General features: G+C 55.9%; 2 protein-coding genes across 2 annotated transcripts; one reads left to right on the top strand and one right to left on the bottom strand.

The window, feature by feature from the left end:
• Positions 1 to 512: 512 nt before the first annotated feature.
• Positions 513 to 2,626, bottom strand: CLB4 (G2/mitotic-specific cyclin-4; the record flags this gene model as incomplete). Its single annotated transcript, XM_036636783.1, has 4 exons — positions 513 to 794; positions 846 to 1,385; positions 1,444 to 2,508; positions 2,615 to 2,626. The coding sequence occupies 4 exons, from the start codon at positions 2,624 to 2,626 to the stop codon at positions 513 to 515; spliced, it is 1,899 nt and encodes a 632-aa protein (XP_036497299.1).
• A 10,948-nt stretch (positions 2,627 to 13,574) lies between these two features.
• CGCS363_v004933 (putative transcriptional regulatory protein) lies at positions 13,575 to 15,588 on the top strand (the record flags this gene model as incomplete). The annotated part of the gene is made up of 2 exons (XM_036636782.1): positions 13,575 to 14,351; positions 14,425 to 15,588. 2 exons carry the CDS (start codon positions 13,575 to 13,577, stop codon positions 15,586 to 15,588), a joined length of 1,941 nt encoding a protein of 646 aa, XP_036497294.1.
• Between the last annotated feature and the right edge of the window lie 1,025 nt (positions 15,589 to 16,613).

The raw sequence follows: 16,613 nt of genomic DNA, 5'->3' as shown, positions 1-16,613 counted from the left end.
AGCTAATCCCATAATCTTTGTCTCTCCATCATCTATGCCACTCCCTGCTGCCTTTCTCGGTTGCTTTTGGTGGTTCTGGTTTGCTCCTGAAAGCCACGCCCATTGCCTCTGTATGCCTTGCCTTCTAGGGGAATCATCCCACCTAACGCCGTAAACATGCTGGACTCGGATGAAACGCAAATCGACGAGGGCCAACCGAAAGAAATGAAAGGCTATCAAGCCGAAAACCAGTCGTGGATATCGTCACATCGTCCAAAGTCATCAACAGACCGTCTCGCCGGTCGTAAACATTGCTTTGAGTAAAGTTGCGCGTCATTGCCGGGGTAGTCGTTGCGTGTCGAGTCGGGTGCTCGTACCCGTTCGTGATATTAAAATAGTAGCAGCGGCAGTTGTCGCATTCAACATCGTTCAGAAGAAAAAAAGTTTGTCGAGTCGGGCCATGGGCCTCGTTGGTGTCCCCAATAGAACCCTCTCGCACGATGCGCGGTTGCCGATCGAGTACCATTGTCCTACTAGCCCGAGAACTCGACAGCCTTTGCATGGGCAGCGTTGCTGTCAAGGTCGCCAAAGTCGAAGGCCGATGCGCGGCCGACGGAATAGCGGAATGGCAGCGTGAAGCCCTTGGCCAGTTCCGCCTGAACGTACTCAGCGGCACGCTTGTATCTCTTGTCAGAGTACTTTTCAAAGACGGCAAGGTGGTGCTTGCGAGGGTTATAACAGCATTCCAAAACCATAGAGACCAGATTCTTAAGCTGGGCCCAAGTGTATCCAGAGTAGTGAACGTGTGCCGGGGTCTGGCTTGTGTTAGCAGCGCTCATTTACAGAAGTTATACCGGTCAACTTACCCAGTCGCCCTTCTTCAAGATCAGTCGAGACAAGCAGTGCGCAGCGGCAGCGAGGAAGCTGGGAGGACTGGCGACGAAGCGCTCATCCATGATGGTGACTTCGAGGAAATACTTTGCCAGCGTGCGCGTCTCGAGGTCATAGTCATCCGCCTTACTAACCCTTCGCAGAAAGCTCATCGGACCAGGGAAGCCAAGCTCGAAGCTCAGCATGCTGAGCATGAAACGCTCGGCCTTGAGAATCTCGTCAATTTTGTAGCCGTTGTCAACCATGAAGACAATCTCCTGCAAAGATGGACAGTTGATCTCCTCGTATTTGGAGGCAACAAGCAGAGCGGTAGCGCCCACTAGTTGAAGCTTGCCAATAGAGACAACCTTGTATGATAGGAAGCGGTCGATGTAGTTGACCGTGAGGAAAAGAGTCTCCGGCAAGAGACTGAATCGGTGGTGGACTTGGATCAGCCAGTCCATCAGGACTGAGCGCATGGACCACTGGATCTCGGCTTGGTGGTCCATGTAGTGAGGGTCGGGCAGCATCTTCATCTGCGCAACAGTCAGTCAGCATTGAACGTCAATTGCAAATAGCCGCCGCCGAACGCACCTCAAGCTCCCTCATGTACTCAAAAATGTCGTCGCCGTACTCTGCCACCATACAGACATCCCAGATCTCGTCGTCGACCTCCTCTTGTGTACGGGTACTCTCAACAATGGCCCGGGCCGTCTCCAGCTCTTGTTGCACCTTGTCAGTAACCTTGGGAGCCAACACTGTGGTAGCGCCGCCAGTGGTGAGATCACCCCGGGATTTGTACGAGTGGGCAGTCGTGTATCCCTGGTCGTCGTAGAGCTCCTCCTCCTCTTCCTCGTCCCAGTATTCCTCCGGCTCCGACAGCACGGGGGCAGCAAGGGCCGAGTCGACGGGGACGTTGTCGTCCTGGAAGTCAACCTCAAGGGGGCGGGCATTTTCAGCGACCTCCAAGGAGCGCCTGTTGTATGGGCCGTGGTATTGTTCATCGCCAATATGTTCGACAGCATCCTCGTAAGCAGCTTCGGTCACATCATCCATTGGCTTCCAAGATTCTGTTGTGGCTCCTGGCTGTGTTGAGGTTGTGGACAGCTTGCTCTTGGTGCGCCTCAGCAAGTGCATCGCAGGCTCATTCTTAAGCTGAGGCTGGGACTTGTACTGTCGAGGCTGTCTGCTTGACTCTGCTGTGGCGTCTTGTGCCATGTGCTTGCTCTTCGAGGGTCTGGCGTCCAAATGGGCTACAGACGCCCGCTTCGCAACCTGTTTTGGCTGCGCATCATTGCGCACGTCAAGCTTGGGTTGCTTCCATTGCGCTACAGGGGGAGCAGCAGCTTTGTTGCCCAAAGCAGTGGATCGCTGAGCAGGGCGGGTGAATCCATCCTTGCCGTTAGTGGGATTCTCCTTGTTGTAGTTGATGTCAACCACCTTGCCCTTGCCCGGGAGCTTGTCATTGGGTAGAGCAGCGAGGTTCTTGGCCGTGTTGCTGACGTCTCCGAAGGCGGTGCGCTTCGCAGCGACCTGGAGAGCGCCATTACGAGGCATTGCCTGGAGGTTGCCGGTGGATTTGTGTCGCTGATGTATGGAATCTTGTTTCGAAGGGATGATGTTTTCGTTTCCACCCGGGTGGACTCGGATGCGCTGAGGCTGTTTTGAGGAAGGTTAGTCAATAGAACAACCAAATCAAGGAAGTTGTCCCTCGCAAGATGGTCGCTGGCTACGAGGGAGAGTCGCAAGGGAGGTAGTGACTTACTCTAGCGTCCATTGCGGCTGCTTGGCTTGAGATGGCTAGCACTGCTTGTTTTTTTATTCTGTTTGCGACGGAAACCGGGAGGGGCAGTGGGGAGTATTATGAAGCTGCTGCCGGTGAGGATGTCGTGGGAACAATTGCGTCCGATAGCATGTAAACACCAACGGCTCCTTTTGCCTATGCTGCTGCAGGTTCGGTCCTCGATTTTCGGCCGGCAGAGTAAAAGACGGCTGGGTGGGATCGAGTGAAGGGATGGATGAGGGATATTGCGACAGATAGGGATATAACGAAGGGGCGAGGGCCGGTCAGGTTTATGAGGTACCTTTAACAGAGGTAGCGGACTGCCTCGACAATGACCGGCTGTTGGGGGAGGGAGGGATGTGGAAGGGACGGAGATATGAAGGCTTGGAAACAGCTCTGGACGAGAAGAAAAGGTCTCAAGCCAAAGACTGTTTGGTGGTGACTGCCGCGACGGGGCGGATTAAGACCAAAAAAAAGCCGCCTTGCTAGCCAGGTAAGGTTGGAGCGACCCTTGGGACAGAATGCAGACTGTTTACTTGTTTTGTAAATATTTCGCAGCTGCCCACCACCGACGCGAAGCCCGTCACCCAAAGCGCGTCTTGCGATTGGCTCGCTAAGGTGGGACTAGCCGTTGGCCGGCCACTGGGCGGAGACCTCTGGGCTCATCTCCAGGCGGAGGGGCTGCAGAGTCGCAGTGAATTCAATGTTTTGCGCGCCCCATCCCCGGTGTCTCTGCGCAACCGCACAACACACGCGCATGAACGAATCCGGGGAAGAGTCAATGAGCAACACGATGCGGACCCAAGACACTGGTATTCAGACGACGTTTCGGTGATATCATCCGACCTGCCTGCATCCAACCCCGGCCAACCGTTGTTGTGATTGCAACTTGTTGATGCTGGCTTGCTCTTGCTTGCATGGCCATTCTGTTTGCCCTAATGCTCGACATCCTCCGAGCCCACGCCCGCGGATGACAAGCCGCTTGGCAGGCACAATGAATGAGAATACCCCTTCTTACCTTCAAAGAGCCTCCAACGCCTTTCTTTGTTGATCGAGCCTGTGAAACGAGGAACGTTGGATTTATCGGCTGTCCGAGGACGAGGACAAAGGCCCAGCCCCACGTTAGTCTTCAGCGGCAGGCACATGGGAATAGACGCTACGAGATAGCTTCCGGGCTGGAGTTGTCGGCTGCATCGTCTGTCTTTCACACAACTTGACGATACGATCCTTGGGCCCACTGAGGAGAACTCCAGTTGATGCGGCAGGATTTCACACTGGAGTGTGCAGAAGATATCCGAAACCTGGCGCCGCGTCGGACACAAGAGATGCGAGGGTGATTCTCTACGGCGCAAACGGTGAATAATCCCAGAGTATGCAATATTAGATCCTTGATGGCGAGTATCAACCAAAACGAAGGTCACAGAGGAGGAGGAGCCCATCCAAGCCTGGGGAACGTGGTTATCGTGCCGCGTGGCGTCGAACAAACGATTCGAGGTTCTCGGGTCGCCTCCGAAACGCGTCAACGTTGCGAGTCAAGATCAAGGACAAAGAACGACATTCTCGACGGTATATCAGCAACCGCCACCAAGAGGCCAGAATCCAGCTACGGTGAAAGCGAGCGGGATCGTAGTAGAAGTCCCCGTACGGAATCGTTCGCCCCTGGCCCACGGCGTCTGTCGTCAACTTTTTCGTTTCATTTTGGCGTCCACAAGGGCAGAACGACGTCGCATTAAACAATAAAGAGATTAAGAGCGTAGAGCATCAGAGCTGATGAGACAATGGCGACAAAATGGAAACGACCCACTCAAGTCTCGTTGTTGTCAGCAAAGTTGGCTTTGGTTTCTGAACGAGTCGGGCGCAAAGACAATGCCTGCTTATGACAGTCGCAGGCAATAGGCGAAGATAAAGCTGAGCGGAAAAACGCTACTGGGCGTGACGGAGGTCATTGGCAGAGAAGACTTGAGCCATCGCAGATGGGATTATGGATTGCATGGAAGAGACGTGCTTGAGAGAGGGGAAGACGATGAAGAATTAGAGAGACTGTGGTAGAGATGAGGATGGCAGGCAGAATTGTGTAAAGGTAAGGACTATGTCTGAGGTGACGGAGGTACGAACGACGGCAACAGTGCTGTTCCAAGTTACAATGACGAACACGAGCGATTACAGCAATGTCAAGGTACCATAGAACAGGGGCTTGCACTAAGGATATGGTAGAGAGGGACACGCATCGGGCCATTTTCTCGACCCGATCATGGGCAATCCCATGAAGCATCTTGTTGAGAGTGCCGCACTGATCATTAGTTCTACATTCCATCGACCACGCGGTTAAAAGCCGACGCTGGCCTTTAAGGACGAGACTCGTTTCCGCGTTTGCGACATGGGCATTCGTGAGAACAGGAACCATCTCGGTCATTGCAGGGCGCTGTTTGGGCAATACCCTGTGTAGGGCGCAAAGAGAAAAGAAACAGAGTCATAAGAGATGTCGGGAGATTGGGAACGCAAGATTCAAAAGCTTTCGTGAGATAGGGACAGGGATTGTATCGAGGTGAATCGAACCCAGAAAGCCAGAGTGGTGAGGCGTTGATGGTGAGGTGCAGGTGCAGGTACGTGCTGCAAGTGCTCGGTAAAGTCTCGGCAGCTCTTCCGACCCCTGTCGTTATAAGTGGAGTCCACACCTGCTGGATTAACGCTAGTCTAAATATGGATGATGATGTTGAATTTCCTCCCTCGTCGCGTCTCCTGGATGACAGTCAATTTGAAGCTTCCGGCAATAGCAGCCGTAAAGCTCAATACTTACCTTCAATCGACTTTGAAAACTCATTGTTATAGGATTTGAAAGCCTTCAGTAATTTTTTGTGATAGATCCAACCCCATTTCATCGTCCTTTCGATCATTACAGTCGTCAGGGTCCAAAGTCCCTGGCGCGCCGAGCGGCGAACGCGAACCTGCCACCTAGTCACGTGGAGGGTGTTGGGCGCAGATATAGCCAGGAGGTCAAGGTCAAGGTCCAGGTCGCGGCAACAGCATTGCGCAGCACCGAAGGGAATCCACCGCGAATCGTCAGTGTTGCGACTCATCGCCAAAACTCTCGTACCCCCGGCGCCTTTTTTTTGTGCGCTGGATCCTCTTTCACGACCGGCGCCCCTTCTCACTCGCCTGGCGCATATGGCGACAATTGCGACGGAATTGGACGTACGCGCCTGGCCCAACAGCCTGCGACCGGCATTGGTATTGGTAGAGGCAGCGAGAGACCCGTCTTGCAGGCCGTCGCATCTGGCCAGTCGCATTGGCGCAACGCGATGCGCCTAAAGCATTCACTCTGCTTTGTTTATTTTGATCGGGTTGATTCTAGGAAGGATTGCGACTCGTCCGACGTTGGCGATGCCTCTCGCCAAATGCATGACGGAAGCGACATGTCGTCAGGGACCAGCCGGGATGTGCGCGGGCAATTAATATCTCTGCATGATGGGCGTACCAGCTCCCTTTTCACCCCTCAATGACAATCACCCGCCCGCTGCCACGCAAGCTGGACATGGCAGGATACGACCACCACAATCCCGCACGACGCTGCGCTGCCCTGCGCTTCGCTTCTCTGCGCTAGGATGACCTTCTGCTCCCAGGCACAAGACCAATGGCGCAAAACCGGCGACGACCGGACGGAGGGGCGCCGCCATCTGACTGGCTTCGGCGCATTCTCTTGCTCGATCGCACACACACACACACACACATGTCCATTCCGTTCAGTCGCACACCCTCACCCAGCATGCGACCATGTTTTGGAATTGGCCACAGCTCATCTGGCTTTATATCATAGGGCATCATCCCATCCCACCGTCGTCAATCATCAACTGTCACAGTCCGCCAGTCTGGGGATGGGCGCAGCGCACTGCGCAGTTCGAAGGAAAGCTCAACCCCAGTCCTCAGCACGTACCTATGCGACGACTTCTAACGTACCCCCTGCAACATGTCGCAGCACACAAAAACTGGAGAATCGGCAGTGCAAAGCCAGAATTCGCGCACAGTACGCCCGCTGCCCTGGAAGACCCTACGTCGTCGCAACTTTCTTTCCACACTTGCCGCGCCGCCAGCAGCTTCGTCTTCCACTGCGCATCGAACATGAGAGAGAGAGTGTGTGTGTTTGCGCGAGCGCAGCCCGTCCTGTATGCGCGCTTCGTAGGAGAAGCTATGGATCGATTTGAGAGTCCACAGAGAGAGGGGCTAAGTGGCGTGGCGAAAGTAGCCCAACCATGCGCAAAAGACAGAATAAGTCGAGTGTGACGCACAAGGGTTGCAGAATTTGACTGATGCCGCCTCCGCTCACTCACTCACTCTCCGCCAAATGCGTTGAAGCCAAAATGCGCGGGCAGGCGCCGATCTTCCCGGCAGAATCCAGCGCACCACGGCTCCATCTGCTAGCTTGGTCATACCCGTCCATCTCTGCCCGTCAAGCGACGAGACCCTCGCAGCTCGCTGGCGGGAGCCGAGAACGAATCGACGTCGAGTCCATCTCTGCAAGACCGGTCTCAACTGCAGTGCTTGCTTCAATGTGTCGCCGCCGCGTTGGTGGTGGGATGAAAAGAGCATAGCATGGCATGGCATGGCATGGCATCTTGACGGGGCCCACGAGCTAATCGGGTCGACTGGCCGCAACGGCTGGGCAGACACGCAGAATGCGACTCGAATCAAGCCCTTTTCGCCTCCCCAATCCCACCAGAAGACTAGCAATAAAAAGGGTCCTCGATGAAGCCATGTTCAGTTCCCAATAGCAAGCCTCCCAAACCTCGACGTGGCAGTGGAGCCCCAACCTGCGAGGTAACGCAAAACAAAGAGCGATGGCTGCGTTCAGGAAAGATAGCTCACCCCTGCGAGGGAATCTGGAGCCTGGGCGCAAAGTCTCGCCAGGTGTTGCACACCGTACTTTGAGTGCGGCATGCCTCTGAACTCCCCGATTGGCGAAGCGACTTGTTGGGGCCTGCATTATCCAGTGCCAGTTCATCAACCCGCTGCCCTTCTCCGCACCGCGGACGCAGAGAGAAAGAATGAAGACAGCCCAAAGACGAACCGCAGACCAACAAGATGCGGGCGCGATCCACAACCCACCACCCATCATCGGTCGTTGCCCATGCCATCCCATCCTGTCGCAAAGCGCGAGACGAGAGCTGCCACTCCTGTTAGTGTTACCTTTGCGTCTACATGAGGTGGGGATTCCTCGAGCCAAGCAAAGGCGGCGACGGCGACATCTGAATAAAGGCAGCGAGCAGCAGTTGGAGGGGCTGGTGAAATCAGATTCTGGAGTGCCAGCTGCCATGTATCCGCACAGCATGCGACAGAAAAACACACACACACACACACCTTGGACGATGGCCACGACTGCCGTCTTCCTTGCCATGTCGTGTCTCTCTCTTGAAGATGATTCGGCAACAGCTTCGCATTTGAAACCCCGACCAGCGCATACAACCGTAACATGACGGCCTGGCCCAATCTTGCCTCGTAGTGACCTGCGGCGCAAAACATCCCCGGCCACCCTATCTAATAAGCTCTCCGCCCGCGGATCGCAGCGAGCACCTTACCGCGTGTGCTTTGCTGCTGCTGCTTCTGCTGCTGCTGCTGCTGCTGCTGCTGCTGCTGCTAGGCGCAGGCGGGAATCCTCGTGCGCAAACCAACTACCGTGCGAGCAACGCACCGAAGCTGCGCAGAGGGGGTCCGGACAGTTGAACGATCCCTTCTCTAGGTGTTATGTATGTTTGAATATGGCTATACTGGACGGACTACAGCTCCAACTTGACAAGATGTTCAATATTTGGCCAAACTGTTGCGACATTCTCTGTGGCTTTGTAGTTCGCTCCGCCGCGCTCATATACTAGCAGAAGTAGCCGAGACGCGGCAGCATGAAACGAGAGCCTGGGGTTCATGATCCGACGGCATTGAAGCTTATGTTGATGCCAGTTACATTGCAGACGAACTCTTCCCTCCAAGCAAGCGAGCGATCCAGAGGGTTGACGGTTGAAACCAGACCAGACCGAGCTGAGCGAGCGGCTCTGGGTATTATCATGTTGAGCATCCGTTTATTTGCCAATGTGTTCCGCCTTGTCTTGTACGCATCAGGCCCAGCCTGCGCTTCGACCACCCTTCTCCGGCCGCCATCGTTCTTGACCTTTCGACCCCCCTGCTCCGCGAGACTCACGGCGCCTCGAGCTTGGCCGAAACGGCGATGCCATTGGCTCGCCGGGCCATGTGGCTCGCGACAGGTTTGTGTCGTCCTGGTCCCGCGCTCCGTGTGCCTGCTATATGTATATTCCAAAGTATGCGCGTGCCTGTATCATTATCATTACCGCCAGCCAACCTGCGTCTTGATTGCTACTGCGAACCACCAGGCACCTTGATCGCTGCGAGTCGAAGGTGTCGGTGGGCCTGTGTTGGGGGTTGTCTCACACGGGCGAAACAGCCGCTACCGCGGAGGAAGGCAAACACTGGAGCTCACGAACGGGCTGGCTCTTGGGGAGGGCCCCCAAATAGCTCGCAGATCATTTCACTTAATAAGACTACATTCTCCGCCTGACAGGCTGCCCGCGCTGTTCGGTCGCGGATGTCATGGCACCGGCCAGCGCCGCCTAATGCGCTCATGGCGTTTGCGACATGGGCTAGGAGCCGTGGTTAAAAGCTCGCCCTCTGGAACTTGGAGGCATTGGATGGACGGCCAGGTCAGATAAACGGCTCCAGGATTGGGTTGAGGTTGGCGCCAAAACACTAGCAGACGCCATGCCGGACCTGCAGTTCTGGCGTCGTCGCCGACGGGTGTTCGTGTGTATGTATGCGTGGTAACAGTGGCGGTGGTAGAGCGGAACATGTACGTATGTTGCCAGTGTGCCATCCAGGTAGGCCAGTCATGATGGAGAGGATGGGAATGGGAACAGGGTCGGCCGATGGATGTCTGGGGCTGGTGTAACATGGAAATGACAAGACCAAGTCGGCCGTCGCGAAATTGTGCCATCGCGGTCCTCAATTGTCAAGTCAGAGGAGGGGTGCTAGCCGGCCACGGAAGCACAGGTCAGGACGGCATCCAACATCCATCTTCAAGTCACACACACACACACACACACACACAACGGGGCATATGGCATATGGGACCTTGTGACTGGCGGGCGATCCGGCACCAGTCGCAAAGCGCAGATGACGGAGCTGATACGGGCCAACCTCCATACAAATGGAATGGCGAGGGGTGAACATGAGGGATGGCTCACGCGAGATGCCCCAACGCAGATCGGCCATGGCGTTCCGATTTCCTCCTCTTCGTGTGCGCAAACATGAATGCTTTCTTGGTTCGGGTAGGGTGGGATGGCGCGCTGCGAAGCGCCGCAGTTATCAATCCGAATCTTGCAGCGCAGGCGGGAGGGAGGGAGGTGGGATAAGTATGTACATATCCCTCGCAGTCTCTGGGTCTTGGCCCCAAGGCACGGCAGTCGAGTCGCAATCGGGTCCGATCTGGCGTCCCTGGCCCCTCGGAGGGTCCGGGTATTGGAGGGCTGGAAGCAGAGACGGCAAGGCATAATGTCAATCAGTTGAACTGCTGTCGCCGCGCCCATCTAGCGGAGTGTGTGAGTGTGTATCCGTACACACGAGATGTTAGGCAACTTTTCAGGAAAGAGAGTGAGAAGTACTCCCAGGCGCAATGGATATCGCATCGCATCGCATTGGATTAAAGGTGAGCTGGACCCGATGGGATTGGTTGGGATCATGGATGGCCTGAAGGCCTGCGGGCATGGCCAGGATTGACGAGGTTTCGATGGCTCAGACCGGACAGGGATGGCTGGGCGAATTGGAGGAAGCGAGGAGGAACAGGTCTGGCGGTCCATGGATGGTACCCGTGATAAATAAGGTGAGGAGCAGGAAGGTTTTTTGCGTGTCTTGTTTGCTCGCGGAGACATGACGCTGCGGTCTTACTGGGGCGCCGGAGACCCGTGAAGCATATGGCTTTACCGTTCTGTCACTTCCTTCACTTTAGCCCTGTAGGCCGTCATTCGTTTGTCGGTGGCCAGCCTGCCCCGGTCAGTTGTCGTTCCTTCAGGTCGTCCGTTGCGTTGTTCTGCTGGCTGGGCTGGGCTGGGCTGAGCCGAACCGACACGAGGCATGGAAGCAGGGCAGAGTGCGATTGGTGAAGAGATATGGGGTGTGGTGAGGAGCGAGACAAGAGGGCCAAAGGGCCATATATTCCTTGCACATCATCGGGCGCTTGCTCGTCATCAGTTCGGATACCGGTGCGCACGTATCTGGTCGTTCCGCTGCGCCGTTACATAACCAAGGTCAGCCAAGGTCGTCCTCAGGAAAGTAACTCGTTAGTAGCTGGTAATAGGCTAAAGAAGACAGATGGGTAGGTAAAAAGGGAGACGAAACACACAAGTTCGCATGTGTGTACATAATGTAGCCGATGTTTTCTACTGCCTGTGTGAGCGTTCATATATGTATGTACCTTACTCGAGGCCAGGCGAAAGTGTACGCAATACATGGACACACAGCTGGACAGACACACACGCACGCACACAAACACACACCCACGGACGTCTGAATTTGTTCCGACAAGTCGACCAGTGGGCATTCTTGAATGGCAGGCTTTGGATGTACTATGTAGGTATGCTATGCCACGAGCGCAGGGTAGAGTGTGTGTGTCTTGTGTCGAGATAATGTTAAACGAGACATCCAAGATGGAGCAGGACGGTCCTTAACGGGCAAAAGTCAGTCAATTGTCTGGCCCCCTGTCCTCCCTAGACCTCGTGGACAGAGATTCAGGCTTCTAGAAGGCTGTAATTACCTTCCGGTGCGGCGAGAGGCCATCATATCCGCAAATAGGCACTCGCGAGATTTGATGGATCAACGCCAGCCCAGGCAAGGCAGGCAGGCCAGGCAGGCCAGGCCAGATCTTGACTTGCTTGACCGCCTTCGCCTTTCCATAACTCCATTGCCTTTGCTTTGCGCCGTCCAGTCGTCTTTGGCCACCTCAGACCCTGTCCGGTCCAGTAGGTACCTACCTACCTTACATAGTAGTGTCCGCTCTGCTGCGCTGCGCTGCCGTGCTCTGTATGGCCGGTCGATGGCTCCATTGCGACTTGCGCGCTGTTCGCTGTTCGTTGTTCGCTGTCCGCTTTGCCTGCTCGCTTGCTTGCTGCTGGCTGGCTGGTCGATGGGCGATGGTCGCTGATGTGCGGCGGCGGTGATGCGAAGCGCCCCAAGTTGCGCAAGCATAGACGACTTCCGCCCCCGTCCGGCGCCCCCTCCTCCGGTCGCCTCTGAGGCCCTGGCAACACCTGATTTCCTCTGCAAAGGCGCAGACAGACTGAAAGCATGATATGGAAGCCCAAAATCAAGTCGACAAGAGGCCTAGAGAGCGCCAGCGCAAATGCGCCTGCGGCAATGAGGTATCTGATTCACCAGTGAAGGTCATCTACCTCTGAGTGATAGGTAGGTACCTACCTAAGGTAGGTAAGGTAAGGTACCTGCCTCCCACTCAGGGCAGGCGTGAGCTGGCCAGGAGAGCGTGGACGGGACGGGCGGGTCCAGGTGCCACCCACTCTGCGGTGAAGTGCGGCAGGTACCCTGTTTTTCAAGGGAATTACTGGCCAGGGCCCTGTATCTGGGGCGAGCTAACGAGCTGCTGTAGGGTCGGCAGGGTCGGTAGGCAGGTTGGGCCCCAGCCAGACTGCCCACCTCACCCTCAGCGCCTCCTGTTCCCGTCGTGCGAGGACAGCCCGGACATGGCAGGTACCTACCTACCTTACCTACTACCTCCGTACTGCGTAAGGTAGGCTGCTACCGCGCCTGCTCCAGGCTGTCCGCCCCTGAAGCGTCGGAACACGCCTCAGCTGTTCCAAAGCTTCAGCGGGCACTATCACCTCACTATAGCGCACCACGCCCTGAAGGCGCCTGAACCGGACCAGAAACATTTGCACACAGTCTGGCGCACTGTCGTCCCCAACCGGTGGCCGGCAGTCTGGAGACCTGGGTCCTCCACAGTGGCTGCAGAAAAGACGTGCACCTTGGGCCGCTGGACTTGCCTTGCGCTCCATGTTAGTGAGCGCAGACCCAGCAAGATTGAACTGAGCTGCAACTGGACTGGACTGGACTGGACTGGCTGGTCTGGCTTGGGAAACTGGAACAGCAGCAACTCACCGCAGACAAAATCATATCCTCGCCGGGCTCCTCTTTTTCCCTCTGATGCACACAAACCTGCGAATTGCCCACCGGATTCCCATCATTCAACACCACGGCCTTCGTCGAGAGTGAGTCTTATCCGTCCTTTTGGTCTTTGCGATCAAGGCTTCATGTCCCTGAGCACCCGTCCTCGTCGCATTCCCTTCCTCGTGCTTCTCCCGTCGCTCTATCGGTCCCCTCGCTGCTTCGCTACATCCGCTCCCCGACGCACTCTCCAGTTCAACCTCCTCCTCTACTCCTCTCCTCACCTCACCTCACCTCTCCTTCCTACACACATCTTCTCCTCCTCTTTCCAACCCGCCGACAGGTCATCGTAACCGTCCAACCGACCCGTCTCTGCCTTCGTCGGCATTCCATGGCTAATCCCCTCCAGTCCATGATCTAGATTCTTCACGACTCCTCCTCTCCCCCCATCCCCCGACCGTTCGCTCCGGCAGCGTCTTGGTCAGATCGCCCCGTCTGGCGCTGACCGCACGACGACACAGAGCGCTCGTTGCAACGCCTCTGATACATCATTTGGAGCAAGACAGCTCGTTTCCGCTGTCGATTCGACTCGAATTTAGGCTCGTCGGCAGTCGGCCACCATTCTAGTCGACCGCCCACCAGCTCCAGCTCAGGACCTCAACCATCCTGTGCCAAGTTCACGACCACCCTCCATTGCACCACCGCATCCTCCATCAACCCCCCTTCATCCGACCATCCTCCATTCAAATCCATCGATTCAATAACATACATCAAAATGACGAGCATGTCACCCACAAGTGCCGTCAACGGCCACTCGGGGCCCAACTCCAACCAGGGCAGCGTTTCGCCCCGGCAGACGGTGTCACCCAAGAACGTCGCATTTGAACTCCTCTTCACAGAGTCACCACAATACCGTGCGCGACTCCCTATGCGAGTTCAAATTTACCCTCACGACACCACTGACTCCATTGTCACCACCGTCAAGAATTTTTACGGTCTGTACTCGGGGCCGACCGGCTCAAAGGGCGTCAGCTTCGAGGATGACCAAGGCATAACTCTCATCGCCAGATACGAGAACTTCCGCGACAACATGGTTGTCTATGTCAGAGTCATTGAGGAACCCCCTTCTTCCACTAGCCCTTTTGTCCCGCCCTCTACTTACCAACACGCTCCTGTCGGCGCTCCGCCACACTATGGGGCGGACGGCTACCCGACACTTCAGCCTCCGCATCGCTTTGGCCATGAAGTCTCCAGACCCTCATCTAGGACCTCTCGGAAGCGCAGTCCGTCGCCCAATGTCGGCCGCGGCCGACGCAGCGGCTCTGCCAACACAACCACCAAGAAGGGTCGATCTCGCTCCTCCAAGAACAGAGATACTGGCGCCAATGGCCACGCCGACATTTACAGTGACAGTGTCAATGGTTACAGCAGCGGTGACGGAGCCCCTGGTTCTAGCTCTAGCAGGGTCAAGGAGCAGATAGGCAACACCGAAATCAGTGTCGAAAACATTGTAGAGGGTGGCCGACGCAAGCGAGCCAAATTCGAGAGCTCTGTAAGTTTGCCGACCGCTACTTGTGCTTCCTTATCAAGCCGTAATCTCTCCATACTCATCTCCCTCATCACAGGAGCTTCCATTGTTTGCGCCTCCGCAGATGCCGGCGGCCACGTCGAACCCCTCCGTGTCCCCTGCCCGTCGCAGCGAACCTCAGCGAGCTTCTTTCCCCTTCGTGCAGCCGGGCCAAAACCCCTTCACGAATCCCATCCCTCTGCAGTCTCCGCAGAGCCACAATAACGGATACGGTCATGGTGGGTACTATGCGACGCCATCTTCAGAGCGCCATGCTCGTGGCAGCATTGGGTACCCCGGACAGGGCAGCAGCTATGGTGGCATGGGTGGAATCCTGCCGACTCCGGACCCCACTGTTGGCAGTTGCATGTCGGAGGAGGACAAGGATGTGGCTATCCAGCTTATGCGTCTGGGTGAAATGTCCAACATTTCACACGGTCGCACTTCCGCTTCTACCCTCGACGATACCTTCAGCGGTCGCGCCGATGCCGCCTCGTCCACTGGAGCCACTAGTGACGGCGACAGCGAGAGCGAGGAAGAGTGCTCGGCTTCCCAGCGCCAGCAGCTGGATGCTGCCGGCATCATGCGCAAGATGTACCAGACCACGGAAAGCCACTTCATCCCTCAGCCGAGCATCGAGACGAGCGGTGATGATGCCGACATGGAGGACGCTCCCGACGTCCCGGCCAACACGGAGCGCAAGCCCGAGGCTTTGAAGAACAAGACCAATCTCCCGGACGCCAGGCCCAAGACCCAACTGCCCGGGTCCAAGCCCAAGCCCAAGGTCAGCAAGGTTCCCCGTCCCACCATTGCCAAGCCCAAGAAAGCTTCCGCCACCGCGAGCAATGGCCCCATGTCACCTGCTTCTCTGCCTCCGTCGCGCAAGCCGTCAATTGCTTCTGCTCCCACCGTCCCGGGTGCTCCTGGCGAAGAGGAGCAGCTGGATCTCTCTGCCAAGCCTCGTTGCCAGCGATGCCGCAAGAGCAAGAAGGGCTGCGACAGACAGCGACCCTGCGGACGATGCCGCGACGCCGGCCTCAGTGCCGATCAGTGCATCAGCGAGGACGAGGGCAATGGTCGCAAGGGTCGCTATGGCCGACACATGGGTGTCCCCATTAAGAAGGAGGACATCACCAACCCCATGCAACCCATTCTCCTTCCAGCTGCGCCCATTTCCACGACGGCCGCTGTCGCCGACAAGAATAAGAAGAGGAAACGGTAAAGCAACCGTGTCTCACAAACGATTTTCCACCCTCGGTCACTCGGCATAGCGCCGGTACCACAGAGGTTCAACACTGTCTCTACCAGGATGAGGATATTGGCCTGCCGGTGTTTGGTAACAGCAATGTTTAACAAGGATTGGGGAAGCTTGGACTAGCACGCCACTGAGTGCTATCTACGGCTGCAGTATGAGGTGGAGGGATTCTTGATTTCTTTTCTCTACGGTCTGGTCACACAAGACCACCTGGCAAATGGGGGGGATAAAGACTCGGCGGGGGGTTAATCGGGGTTTGCCGGGTGAGGACTGTCAGTCACACTCCTTTTGGCGTTTCGGATCTGTTTTATGGGAAGCGGTGTTTTTTTTTTTTTTGCTGTTTGCTGTTTCTTTCTGTTTTGTTGCGCACATCATGTTTTTCTGTCTTGCTCTATTTTCTTCAATGCTGGCGAAGTCGTGGCGACAGAGAGCTACAGTTTTCGGCGAAGTTGTGCAACTGTACGATGTGAAGGGCGACGGAAAGTTGAAAAAGCAAGCGGATATGTTGGTACGCAGGCATGAACACGCGCGCAAATCCATGTGCGCCTGCGCCTGCGTCTGTGGTGGTCAAGAGATGAGTCGGGAGTGGGATATGGGATAGGCCGGAAGGGGGAAGGACAAACAAAAATAAGGCGGTTTTCTGCGACTTGCAGGCGAGAGACTGTTACGGGGCTCGCGCATGGTTCAAATTGTCCGCGGATGAGGATGATGGGAAGAATCGCTCGCCTGCAGTTTCGTGCTACGTTGTTTCCTATATTGGCGAGGAGGTGGGAGCTTGCGCGCACCGAGTTTCACCACTCCTATTTCTGTTGAGCTTTTTCCTCTCTGGATTTTCCCGTTGGAAGGAAAGTGTGGGGGAATGGGAGAGGCGATGCGGCTACGATACGACTGTTTTTCTCAGTGGCAACGCTTACTACAAAGAAAGGCCAAGTAAACAAAAAAGACATTGATCATCAAAACATGTTCCGGCGTGATGCGACCATCGGTTGAAG

This window comes from Colletotrichum siamense (genome assembly GCF_013390195.1).
Source record: "Colletotrichum siamense strain Cg363 chromosome Unknown KSG_Cg363_contig03, whole genome shotgun sequence".
Lineage (NCBI taxonomy): Eukaryota > Fungi > Ascomycota > Sordariomycetes > Glomerellales > Glomerellaceae > Colletotrichum > Colletotrichum siamense.
Note: the sequence above shows the minus strand (reverse complement) of the source record. Positions and strands in the feature narration are given on the sequence as shown.